The following is a 12726-nucleotide window of genomic DNA, read 5'->3' on the forward strand; positions in this document are numbered from 1 at the left end:
GGGGGGGATAAGTCCCTCAGCGTATTTGTTAATAAAACTACAGTGCGGCTACTAGGGTCTCTTTTACTAAATTAGTGCTATAGGGATAAGGAAGTAGTTTAATCTCTCTTTAGTTCCAAAACTGTCTTTCCTAAGTTAGACAATCTATATTAGCGCTTATAATTCCTTATAAATATCTTATTAGTAGATAGAATAATATTTACCTTATATATATTTTTTAAGGATACTAACTACATTGGCGTGTTTATAAAAAGAATAAGGTCGCTTCTACCACTTAAGGTTAAAGATTTAACTATTATAGTAATAAAAAAGTGCTATATAGGCCAGGCGCAACAGACTAGTTATTATATCGTTTAATTTAGGATATAGGATAAACGCTATATATATATAACCGAATCCTAGAGTAAGGAATAGAGTTACCTACAGCTCTGTCTTTTTATTATCTGCTACTACCCTAAGCTAAATAAGGGCAAAAATTCTTTAGCGTTCTATAGAGGAGTAAAGCTTAAGGCGCATGGGATAAACAAACCGCTACCTTTTAGCTTATTTAAATTTGCTAATCTCGCTTTTAAGCTAGGATTTAAAACTAATAAAATCTATTACTATTGGGATAAACTAAATAGAATTTAAGCTAGTATTTATAAACGTAGACCTAAAGAACTATTTAATATTAATAATACTAAACTTAAATAAGAAGTATAAAGAGAGTAAAAGGCTAATAAAAAGATATTTTAACCTAAGCTAATTGCCCTATAGCCTGTTCCAAAACTAACTACTAACTCTTTATAAATTAAGTTAAGATATAGCAAGCCTTCTAAAAGTTCGCGGGATTTTAATAGCAGATACCTCTTTTTGCCAACTTTGTGCAATACAAAGAATAAGGATCGCAAGCGCTCCCTTACATCTTTTGCAGCTAAAATGCTTATTTTTTTGCTTTTTTTAGACGCCTAGACTTTAATTATACCAATAGCACTAGCGACCTTAATAATACTAGCGCGATTAATAGCAATATGAATAATAATTATCCCGACTAATGCGAACAGACTAACTTAATGGCGCCATGTTCTTCGTCGGAAGAGCCTTTAAATGCTCTACCGCCCTACAATACTATCTAGTCTCTAACCCCTAAGCCTAACCATTACGGCTTATGTGGCTAACTTAGAGGCCCTAAAGGCATATATAGACTTAGATAGGAAGCTGTAATGGGTAATAAGTTAATTTTGTGGATCTGGATTCTAGCGTATATCTAAAATTTACTAACACTCTAGAGGGCATCGAGCATGCCATTTGTTTAATTAGGGAAATGAAAAATCCTCTAACGTACGGAGCCGTTAAAGAGCATCGCTTAAAAACAATTTATTTAAAGGATATTTATAAAGACGCTAATTAACTAGGATGGGACCCTTTAGGATTTATCTTCTATCTAGATAGCTCGTCTAGACTTACCTATTTTATATTTAGTGTGGACTTTAAAACCTGCTTACAGTATACTTTTAGCTAAGGATAAAGGATAAAGGCTAACCTATTAGACTTTGTGGGAATTGTTAGAGATAGCCCGCGCGTTATTATCGTAATATATAATTACGGTACAGTAGGGCTTGTCTATTCCTACTAGTAATTATAGCCAAACTTATAACTTATAATAGACCTTTTTAGTGTCCGTATTGTTAAAAATGTTTTATAAGATATTAGAACTACTAAAATCATTAGGCGACTTATAGTGATAAACAGGAAAACCCTTATAAGTGCCCTATACGTAAACAGAAGGGTAGATCTTTAACAGCTAGATTATATACTAAAGCACCTTTAGGGCTATAGATAGAAGTTTAAATGCCCTAAATATTATAAGAAAATTAATATTATTTATCTACCGAATTAATAGATAAATATTATATAGCGGAAAGTGAATTTACTGGTAAAGAAGAAGAGAAATCCGATTTGGAAAGAGATTATTATATAGAATATATTCTTAACAAGACTTCCAGAGATAAATTTATAGCATTTTTAATAAAATAGAAGGGGATAAGAATGGGAAAAATCTTTAGGGGTTTTGGATATTTTAAAGGACGTATAGATACTTTAGAAAAATAGTATTAATAAAGGGGAGGCAAAACCTTTTAACCGTAAGGATTAGGAAATAAGGTTAGTAAGGAGGATAATAAGGAAGTTATAACGGATAAGGCTGTATAATAAATTATTAGGATAATATAAGGTTGTCTTGCATAGTATAAAGCTATATAGAATGCTGCTTTTTGGCACTACGCCCCCTAGATATTATAGGGACCCACTAGCTAATTCTATTGTAATGTATTTATTGTTTACGCTAAATATATTAGTAGAATTCTATTAGTAGCCTATATACTTACTAATGCAATTTCTTTAATTAGCTACCTTATTCGTTTAATACGGCTTACCTCTATTAAGGAACGCTCTACAACTATCTCGTGCTTATAGCTTACTTTAAACCATTTTTTATTAGGATACTCCTAAGCCTAAAACTGGCTATATATAATATAATCTTTAAGTAAAAGGTCTTTAACACTCTTAAGCCTAGGCTCTACTTAAGAATTAGGATTATAACTTAAACTATTAATAAATATATAAATATCCTTCTAAGGGGCCTTATCTATGATAATTGCACCCCTATCTAATGTAGTTAGGTAAAGTAAAAAGGATAAGAGGATATAAATATAAGGGAGTGCGTTCTCTTTTCTTTTATAGCAAAGGACGACTTTTAAGGTTAAAAATGCTAGATCGGACGTAAGGCTCCTAGAACCTATAAAGTTAGTTAGTGGGCGATATAAAGGCGTAATATTTATAATGGCTAAATATATCCCAAAGTTCTTCCATAAAGAGTTATCCCGTTAAATGTAATTTTAAAGCTATTTAAGGAAGTAACGTTAAAAAGTATATAAATCTGTAAGTCGCCCTTAAAAGAGATTAATATGTATAATCACAAATGCTATATCAATTTGTTAGCTTTCTATATCTATAGTAGGAAATCCCTTAAAAAAAAGCAATAGGCTTTTTAGATGGTTGCTTTAAGCCCAGTAATCGGTAAAGGAATTACATTTACTTTAGTTTGTTGCCCTTAGCTAATAAGGCTAATCTATAAAAGAGTCTTCTAACTTCTAAAGTTATATAGACGACGCTATTATATTTATCGCTTATAATATTTCGCCATTCTTCTAATCATTCTTTATTATAACAAGTAAGGTAAGCCGTAAAATCTCTAAGACATTCTCTTAAAGCTAACTTATAGTGTTAGTACTTTTTATATAAGTAGCTAATAGAGCGGTAGGACTTATAAAGGAAGCAGATAAGGTACTTAAAAGCTTAAGGTAGCTTTCCTAATAGAGCTATAATAGGTTTAATGCCCTTTATCCACATTTTTATAATTGCCTTAAAAGCTAGGTCCGGTTCTAGGCTGCTTAATAGACTAAGATATTCTTCTATAAGTATTTCGTAACTTTGTACTAAATCTAAAAAGTTACCCTTACTTAAATCTTTCCGTATAGTGTTACGCTATTTAAGGCATCCCTTTTTAAGAGGGTAGATTTCTATAAGGCTTAAAACCATAACAGGGAAATTTTAGAATCGCTATAATTTTATTTAGTTCTATTTTATCCTGACTATAGAGTAAGCGTAGGAGTTTGTTATTAAAAGGAGAAACAGATTTTTAAATATAAAAGGGATCCAGCCTTGTATAGAAAAAATATTAGCTACTACTTTAATCACGTTACAACCAGCAGGGACCGGCAGTAATAGTATAACTTAAGGAAAATGTAAACGCTAAAAGATGCTGTACTATTTATTATACTTAATTGGAGCTTATTCTTACCTAAGGCGTTATAATCCGCTTAGAAGCAAAAGACCTTAGTTACTAGATAAAGTTAGAATTAATAGTAGGTAGTAGTGTGGGTTGTTAAAAAGTAACTATAAATCGTTGTGCTCTAATAGGTTTAAGCTTAGACTATAGATTCGCTACTAACGCTAGCTTTTATTAATATTCTATCTTTAAGCATTATTGTTACGGCACTGTTATAGACCCTAGTTAGGGGCTCGGCTAAGCCTTAGCGCCATATATATAGACGTGTCCTTTCCTTGACCTTCTTCTAGTCCTTGTCTTAAAATTCTAGTTCACTAGCTACTAATAAATTCTATTCTTTTAACTAAGCCTTTACAATTATCTACTGCTTATTTATTTATACTAGTATTTAATCTAGGTATAAAACATTTTTAAAGCAATGTGGTTATAACCTTATGGCCTTTAAAACATTAAAATAAAAATTTAGCACCTTATAGTGACCTTATTTTAATCTACCTCCTAAACCTACCACTAATAAATTGAGATTAGCGTAAGAAGTAGTGTAAGAGAGTATACGTTTGCTGCTTAAGCTAACCCTAAATAAGCTAGTTAGGCGCTTGCCAAGGCTTCTTAGTATTAAAGGCGCAACGATTAACAGGTTTAAAACTTGTTAATCGCGTATCTATCTATCGCAGTTACGTAAGGGGATAATTAATTTTTACCGTATAATTAGTGATCTATTTAGATCGGATCCTTTTTGGCGTGGATAGTTGGAGCTAACCTATATTGGCTGTGGATCCGTTGATTTTACTAGTGGCGCGGAGTGGATCTTAAGGCTCTGGAGCTCTAAGAGCGCCAGTAGTATATCCAATTAGAAGGAGGCTGTAGAGTACGGCTCAAAAAGGTGCTAAAGCGTGGTGTTGAGCCAATCGGCAGAGCCACGCAATGACTTAATTTTTTAAAATATGAGCATCCTCCATACAATCTCGGAAGCCTGCTCATTTTACTTCCCTACTTTTCTTCCCATATTCTCAATTACTTGGTAACGTCCGTCCCTGCGTACCGAGAAACCCCTTGTGGCGAGAAAAATAATAGGTACCTTAACTTTAAGCAATTTAGACTCTGTATAAATATCGAAAGTTTTTAAAGTTTTGTATTAGTTATATACTGTAACCACTCCTAAACACTCCTGACCCGGCTACCTAGAAAATTATATTCGTATTATTATCGTCGCGCCTAGTTTACAGAGAGCCTTATTTTATGGCACAACAGAACTCCTCCACCACAGCACCACTATTAAGCTTTTACCGTTGTTAAAACTTATAAATTATCCTTATCCAAGCCTCTGAGTCCTTCAGAACTACTGAGAAGTTATCGCCAGCCTTGTGGCTGCCGTGTGGCGCAAATTCATGCAGTGTCGGCGTGACGGTTGATACTTCTAATCAAATCCCTAACTCCGCACAATTATTTACAGTGTAATTTCTTACGTAATGAACCATATCCAAAGTCCGGCCAAGCCTGTGGCTCTGCAGCCAGGGCCACAAAGTGTGGCGTTCTTCTAGAACTTTCCATAAGCAGCCACGTGCCTACCCTCGCTGGCGCCCTCCCACTCGTTCATTGCTGCCTCTCCATCTCTATCATCGCAGTAAGTTAGCATGAGCGACCGCGCCAGTGAAGCCCTTGCAGAGGGCTTTCTGCCGGGAGAGCCTCGAATATACGATGCCATATCAAAACGTAGGAATGTCCCTCTCTCTACCCTCCATTATCGTGCACAGGGGCGACGCTCGAAAGAACAGAAGGCCCAGAGCTAACAATATCTCACTCCGTCGGAAGAGAAAGCCCTCAAAGAGTTTTTGAAACTGATGTCTGACCTCGGAAATCCTGTGCGAATAAAGTTTGTACCTTCACTAAAGACTGAAAACTCAGACTTGTATACATTTGCCCTAATATCTGCCCTGAGATCGTCTATGTCAGGCCCCGTCTTGTTGTAAGTAAACAGTGTGTGCTTTGGAGAAGTCAGCGGATGTGTTGCAAAAGACGCTTGTTTCGCTACCTTCGCCAATTCCTCCTCAATCGAATACGCAGATGCTGTTATCAAAAGGAACTGGACCGCTATGGAGTCAAGTGGCCAACGGCTGACATCGCGGACCTTTATAGGTCCATCGTATTTGGCGTCTTTATGCATCAGTTCCATTGTCACAAGAGATCATTTCAGCGTTTTGAAGAATAGCCGCCAGGAGACGGTGGATTTGACTGTGGGATGGTTCAAGAAGTACCTCTGAAGGACCGGAAAGTTGTTCCAGAACTCCTGCTGTGTGCTGATCAGACGTGGGAAGTATGGTTCATTGATTAAGAAAGCCAGGATCGTAACAACGAGGCCTTCGTCATCCGGATTAATCCTCTGAGCCTTCCTCACTAGGAACCCTCAGGCCTCCCTTAACAGCAGTTTGAGCCCTTCACAAGATATGGATAACCAGGAGACGGACCTGCGATAGTGCATCGACTCGTCAAAGATCATTTCATTGTCCTATAGATAATATCATGACCTCAGAACTAGAACCACAATTCAACTATCACGAAGTCTTTGGGAATGATGTCCATTGTTAGAGCATTCCAGTCAACAGGCCCCTCAGGGGTAATTTGGGACAGTATGACCTCTGCAACTGGGCTACTTAATTAAATAGAGAAAACAAGAACTAGGAAGAAAGACGCAACAATGGAAGTTCGTCACATCATGTCTCGATTTTGCCTCCGCCAGCTACTCTTTACAACAGTTCCACTGTCTCCACATCGAACGTGGCGTCAAACAGAACCTCGCAGACACACTCACCCGTCTCTGTGACATTGGCCGAGTCCATGATTCCCCCCAGCCTCCGTGCTGCAGTTATCGGATTACCGTTAGTCGGCGTGTTGTCCAGCGACTGACTCACGACAACCACTGCCCATTTGCCGTCTGGTTCCCTGAGAGGAAGCCGGAAGCTTCCACCGTAGTAATTCGAAACACCTTTCCACTTTCTTACGTCGATCATGTGCTTGTCAGCGCAAATCCCGGCCAGATAGCTCTTGGATCTGCCAGGAGCGAGCTCGACTCGGATGATCTCGGGCCCTGATAGGCGCAACTTGTGCACCACGTTCGCATCAGATGGGGTCGCTTCCTCGGAGACGGTTGCGCCATTGGCACTGATGGCTCTCGCGCGGACTGGGGATCCGCGATGGAAGACGGTCAGCTCGATGTGTGTCGAGGGCGGACAAGCGAAGGCCAGAATACGGTCGGGCAGGCGCAGGGCGGTGACGTCCGTGGGGTTGTCCGGTCCGGGATCGAGTAAAACGGATGAATCCTCGCCAATGAGAATAAATGGAGCCGCGAGAATGGGGAAGTTCACGGCTGCCACGCCCTCGAGCTGGTGCTTGAAGCCACGCACACAGAGCGGTTTGCGGTTGTAGTCAAGCCTCTTATCGATATCTGCGCACGCTGTTCCGGGATGGAGCACTCGCTGTATGACACGCTCGGGACTCTTGATTGGAAAGCTATGCGCGACGACGAAGCGCTCAGGGTCTTTGTCGCCGGCTGGGGTCCAAATCTGCGAGCAAATGTTGACCGTGGCACCGGGGCTGTACACTTCGCGATGAGTGAAGACTCGCTTGCCGACCAGGACGTGCTCATTTGGCCGCACCTCGGTGGTCTCCACGCTGCTGGAGCCGGCAGTCGTGTCGCGTGTATAGCCCCAGGTCGCTTTGCTTTCCCAATGCCGCCCAGCAAACGGAAGTCGTGGGAGCGGGGCGTCGATGTGAATACGTTCCCGAATCGTCTTTACACCCGGGCGCGGAACCGGACCAGTCCTCTGTCCCCATCGAGTTGGATCCTCAGCATCCGATGCAGCAGCAGCGACCCAGGCGGCTGCTGCGGCGCTAGTCAGAATTGCAGTCGTGGGACTTGGAGCCGTCCAAGTCAAGATGTGCGACAGCGGCCCACCGCAGGCGAGCCATTCGATTGTGCCACCGACGTAATCCCGTTTTGATGGAAAGGGTTGAATCACATCGTCGCCGATGTCGCCGTCCCAAACATGGGCGTTGGAGATGGCCATGGATGCATTACTTCCAGCATCAAAGCAGATTCCACCAAGGGTCCCCCAACTCATAGCGAAGTTGTGGAGTCCTGTCAGGATAGAGGTGGATGTTCCGCCAACGAGCGGTGCCTCGCGCTGTTCTCCGCGCTGACCAGTCGGCCGTTTGTTGGTAGGACAGTTGAGCCGGCGTGAACTCCTCATCTGCACCACATCTGTCTTGTAGCCTCCTACTTCATTCTGTATGTGTTCGCTGCCACGCTCTCTGATTTCATCCGCCCCGGTGAGTTTTTCCCAGACGTAGTAATGGAGCGAGGCCACCATTGTCGGCTTACCCCCGACCAACTTCAGACCGACCCCGACCGATACAATGTTCGGGTCGGCAGCGAGCCGTTGTGACTCTGCATAAGCCACGTCCTGGAGTGGCCTCCGTGATTGTGAGGTCGCCATTATGCTCACAGTGCAAGGCAATATGTTTGTGTGAAGAACAGAATCAAGCGCTCCGTGGTCTTTCAGCTTCAGGACAGGGCTGCTTTCCCCGCTTTTCAGTCCTCAGCCTTGAGTAATTGCCAAGTCCCGACAGAAGCGAAGTTCAGCTCTGTCATTATTTGTCAACTTGACGGTCACAATTTATGTTCTTCTTCAGAAGATGTGATGACCACTTTTTTTGTCAATTGGTAGCTGTTTGAAACATCTAGGTTTGTATGGCAAAGAGCTGGTCTCCCTTGGCTCGAGCCTCTTGCGATGCATACTACGGTTCATCAGTCTCTAGTGACCTCTACACATTTCTTTCTGCATATCTAGTTATTTGTGTCCATGGCATTGAGCATTAAACCATTGCAGCCAAGACTAAGTACTAGTAGATTGGGAAACTGTAACTACATGCCCGTTCAGTTCATATCTCATATCTGTTATCTGCCACAACACATGTCACCACATTCTCTACGCGAACCGAGCTCCCACAGCCGCGAGTGCATCCTCTATTCGACAAGCGGTCGCGCTGCTACCATCCTCGAACCCTGCGTGATTCAGACCGATGACTGCAAGACTCGACCTCTGGAACCAGAGCGAGCCCGAGTCCCCTTTACAGCTAACGGGATCCCCTGTATCGTTTGGCTTGATGTTGAGTTGATTTTTAAACCATATTTTGCTGCCGTCGTCGTCCTCTTTACGCGAGTGGAGAGGCACTAGAGTTCCGACGAGTGTGCCAGAGGTGGTTCCGCTTCGCGCGCCGGACTTGAAAACACGGAAGGCGTCCTCCGCCGCGGGATCGCCAGGGTTCTCTGCGAGATTCTGTATCATTGCCGCTATCTGTGCATTAGTGAGGATTGTTCCGGGCGTGTCAATCTGACTGTCAAGCGCCTGAATAGGATTTGTCGACACGTCGCCAGACGCCGCATCCAAGACAGTAAAGATAGCAGGCGTAAGACCACGACTGCCATTCAGAGTCACAACCGCAATATCTACAGAGCCAGCTTCCTCTGGCGGCGGGGGGTCCGGTTTCTCCGCCGTGGCATTCAACACCCGATGCGCCAATGTGCCGATTACATCGTTATAGCCTGCATTCGCGAGGTCCGCACCGCCTGACACTGCCGCAGCAAGGGTTAGGATGAGGGCGACAATGATTAATAGGAGCTTCCACCACGGGTCCTGGAACGGGATGGGGCCGTACTGGCCCTCGAAGGGTTGGTTGTACTCGACAGAGTAGTCAACCTCGGTCGGGAAGAGGAAAATGGTGAGGCCTGGGTCCGGTGTGCCCGTCCAATCTCCGCCTGGACTCGTGTTGTCGCCTCCTCCTCCACCACCTGTCCCACCGCTGGCACAGCAGCAGGCGAGCTGTCGCCAGAGTGCACAAAGGTCCACCTCTTTTCCGTCAAGAAAGGCTCGCAGTTGCGCCCGCACGTATTCGAGCGTTCTCTGATTGCAGCCCCTAGTTCCACCACCGCTTCCTCCAACTCCCCCTGGACCTCCTCCACCTCCACCCCCACCCGCGCCACCTATGTCCAATTTTCGTAGGATGCTGACAGCGTGCCTGAAAGTGTTCAAATCAACAGCCATCTGCTTGATGGAGGCTGTCATGACACCAACATCACATCGTGAGATGAATGCCTTCTGGGACGGGTCATATGTGGTCCGCGTAACTGACATGGGTGCGCTCGCTGCCTTGTTGATGAGGGCAACTGTCTCCGCTCCCTGATCAGTCATTACCTGCAGTTCCACCTGGTGCTTTCGTATGGCCGCCTGGGAGACGTCGACTTTGAAGAAGATGCGCCTCGTTGCCCACGCCTCGAGACGGCCGACAACGGCCCTGCCGCCAACTACTTGCTGGCCCACTGCTTCCTGGTCTTTCACACTCCAGCTGTCGATGACGCTAACACCCCCTGCGGACAGCCAGGCACGGCAACGATCGCTCAGTCCCACCCGGGCGGTTGGCGGCCAGGCGACTGTCCAAATGTTCTGAATGCGCACAGCCATGAGATACTGTCCAAGCGTCGCTTCAAATATGCCCTCGGGCATTGCCTGGAGACTGCCTGGTAAGACTGCAAAAGGCGGCACGGACTGACCAACCATGCCCAACTTGTCCAGCCGAATCACCAAGTCGTCAAAGTCGCGGTCGCCTCCAGGCTCCGTCTTGTCCTCCGATTCGACTGTCCAAGAAAGGAAAGGACTAGTACTAATGGTAGAGAGGCCTCGAATGAAGCTCGGTTGCCAGCCATGAGTGCCGTCGTTGTGGTCGATTGATAAAGTCCAGTCTGCCTGACCATTGCCATATACATCCATTGTCGTGCCGACATAGCCAGCGAGGATTTTTGTGCCGGCTGCTGAACCGCTGGCGACCACCCGCTGTGCCCAGGCGGCATTCCGTCCTGTGACGGTGATACGCCAATCGCCTGTGAAAGTAATCTGGGTCTGATCTGACATGGCTGCGTAAGTAGCAATGTAGAAGGAGAAGGATGGGTCTTGTCCCGGATGGAGAAGAATATAATCTATTGCTTCCGAGCTGAATGAAGCAATTCCGCAACCCCGCACTTCCAGCTGAATCCAAGCCTCACACGTGGGAAGCCCCTTCTAGCCATATTACCTAAGATAGTAATGAAAATCAGAACCCCGAGTGATGAGATGACAAGTCCCGTCGATATTAACTTATATAGAAAGGGGAACTTAATAACTTACGGAGTTTTCCATTTAAATATTTGCCCCGACTACGCACACGTGATTTGTGATACAGTCTGGAAGCTGTCAAATAGGAAACTTTGCAAAATCCGTGTAATGTCCGAGGCTCTCCTGGCAGAAAGCTCTCTGCAAGAGCTTCACTGGCGCGATCGCTCATGCCAACTTACTGCGATGATGGAGATGGAGTGAGAGGCAGCCGAGTGGGAGGCCGCCAGCGAAAGTAGGCACGGGGCTGCTCATGGAAAGTTCTAGAAGAACGCCACACTTTAAATGATTCGGTATAATGTACAATGTAACACGTCTAGCGTGGCTGTAAATATTATATTATGTAAGCGCGGTAAATTCTCATCAAGACGCTTGGCGTTTTCTCCCGCGTGGCGACCTTGCATGAATTTGTGTGCCACAGCAGCCACAAAGGCTCATGACGATTTCTAGCATGGTAGTGAGGCCCTAAAGCTTCGATAAGATCCTTTTATAAGTATTAGGAGTGATAAGAGCTCGATAGTGGAGCTGTAGTGAAGGAACTCTTTTGCGTCATAAATGGGGACTTCCCGCAAATTAGGTGCAAAGGCGATAGAAGAGGCCGCCAGGCAATGCACGCTTACAAAGCAATGCACGGTGCTCCCCCACCAAAATCGTCAAAATCAAAATCGTCAAATATCAACACCAACGCACCAAAATGGACTCAATTGAAGCTGCAATTGCTGATTTAAGACTTCAAGATAAGCCGAATATTACTGCCACTGCCAAAAAGCATAGGTGCAACCGTATGACTCTCTCTAAGCGCTTTCGGAACGTTACCGGATCTAGGGCTACCGCGCACGATTCAATGAGATTACTCAATCAGATACAGTTAAAAGTGCTTATACAATATATTAACAACCTCACTAAACGTGGGCTACCTCCTACTATTACAATAGTTCAAAACCTAGCTGCTAGAATTGCAGGAAGGCAGCTAGGAGAGCACTAGGCGGCCCGCTGGCTTCTTGCTTATAAGAATAAGCTCAAATCCGCATACCTTCTTCTAATTAACTCTGCACGTAAAAAGGCTAATTTAGCGCTATATTATAGCTTATATTTTAAGCTATTAGGTAGGAAAATAATTAAGTATAATATACAGCTAGGGAATACGTATAATATAGATAAAAAGGGCTTTCTTATTAGTTTCCTTAAAAAGGTAAAGAGGATCTTTTTAAAGAAGGCTTTTAATGCTAGTAGAAGTTAAAATATAAGCTAGGATAGAAATAGAGAGTGGATTACTATATTAGCAACTATTTGCGCTAACGGAATAAGCCTCTTGCCCGGTCTTATTTACTAAGCCGTCTTAGGTAATATTTAAAACTCCTAGCTATAGGATTATAACCCCAATAAACAGAGCTGCTTCTTTAGCTTATTAGTAACAGGCTGGACGAATAATAAGCTAGGCTACTTATAGTTAACAACTCTATTTAATCGGGAAATAAAAGCAAAAGCTTATAGGGACTAGGGGTTGCTTATTATTAACGGCCACGGCTCTTATATTAATATAAGGTTTATTAACTACTACCATAAGTATAAGATCTTGCTAGCTGTTTATCTACCTCATTTAACGCACAGATTGCAGCCTCTTAATGTCTCTCTCTTCTCGCCGCTCGCTATATTTTACAGTTAAGAATTAAGCCAGTTTACCACTAATTCTAA

General features: G+C 43.5%; 4 protein-coding genes across 4 annotated transcripts; 1 reads left to right on the forward strand and 3 right to left on the reverse strand.

Moving 5' to 3' along the window:
* Window positions 1–5460: 5460 nt before the first annotated feature.
* Window positions 5461–6287, reverse strand: K441DRAFT_239436 (uncharacterized protein). Its single transcript, XM_067640699.1, has one exon. The coding sequence runs from the start codon at window positions 6000–6002 to the stop codon at window positions 5616–5618; it is 387 nt and encodes a 128-aa protein (XP_067500190.1). The 5' UTR covers window positions 6003–6287; the 3' UTR covers window positions 5461–5615.
* A 16-nt stretch (window positions 6288–6303) lies between these two features.
* K441DRAFT_666015 (uncharacterized protein) lies at window positions 6304–8393 on the reverse strand. The gene has a single exon (XM_067649593.1). The coding sequence runs from the start codon at window positions 8320–8322 to the stop codon at window positions 6574–6576; it is 1749 nt and encodes a 582-aa protein (XP_067500191.1). The 5' UTR covers window positions 8323–8393; the 3' UTR covers window positions 6304–6573.
* A 160-nt stretch (window positions 8394–8553) lies between these two features.
* On the reverse strand, window positions 8554–11215 carry K441DRAFT_666016 (uncharacterized protein). The gene is made up of 2 exons (XM_067649594.1): window positions 11047–11215; window positions 8554–10954 (listed from the first exon to the last, which is right to left on the reverse strand). The coding sequence occupies exon 2, from the start codon at window positions 10792–10794 to the stop codon at window positions 8815–8817; it is 1980 nt and encodes a 659-aa protein (XP_067500192.1). The 5' UTR covers window positions 10795–10954; window positions 11047–11215; the 3' UTR covers window positions 8554–8814.
* Window positions 11216–11698: 483 nt separating this feature from the next.
* K441DRAFT_578977 (uncharacterized protein) lies at window positions 11699–12016 on the forward strand (the record flags this gene model as incomplete). Its single annotated transcript, XM_067644315.1, has 1 exon — window positions 11699–12016. A coding segment is annotated over one exon (318 nt), but the record flags the coding sequence as incomplete, so codon positions are not given.
* Window positions 12017–12726: the final 710 nt, after the last annotated feature.

This window comes from Cenococcum geophilum (assembly GCF_001692895.1).
Source record: "Cenococcum geophilum 1.58 unplaced genomic scaffold K441scaffold_46, whole genome shotgun sequence".
NCBI lineage: Eukaryota > Fungi > Ascomycota > Dothideomycetes > Gloniales > Gloniaceae > Cenococcum > Cenococcum geophilum.

Bases quoted from the DNA above. Each gene is read 5' to 3' on its own strand.
- K441DRAFT_666015 (XM_067649593.1), bottom strand. From the start codon at position 8,322: ATGGCGACCTCACAATCACGGAGGCCACTCCAGGACGTGGCTTATGCA.
- K441DRAFT_666016 (XM_067649594.1), bottom strand. From the start codon at position 10,794: ATGTCAGATCAGACCCAGATTACTTTCACAGGCGATTGGCGTATCACC.
- K441DRAFT_239436 (XM_067640699.1), bottom strand. From the start codon at position 6,002: ATGGAACTGATGCATAAAGACGCCAAATACGATGGACCTATAAAGGTC.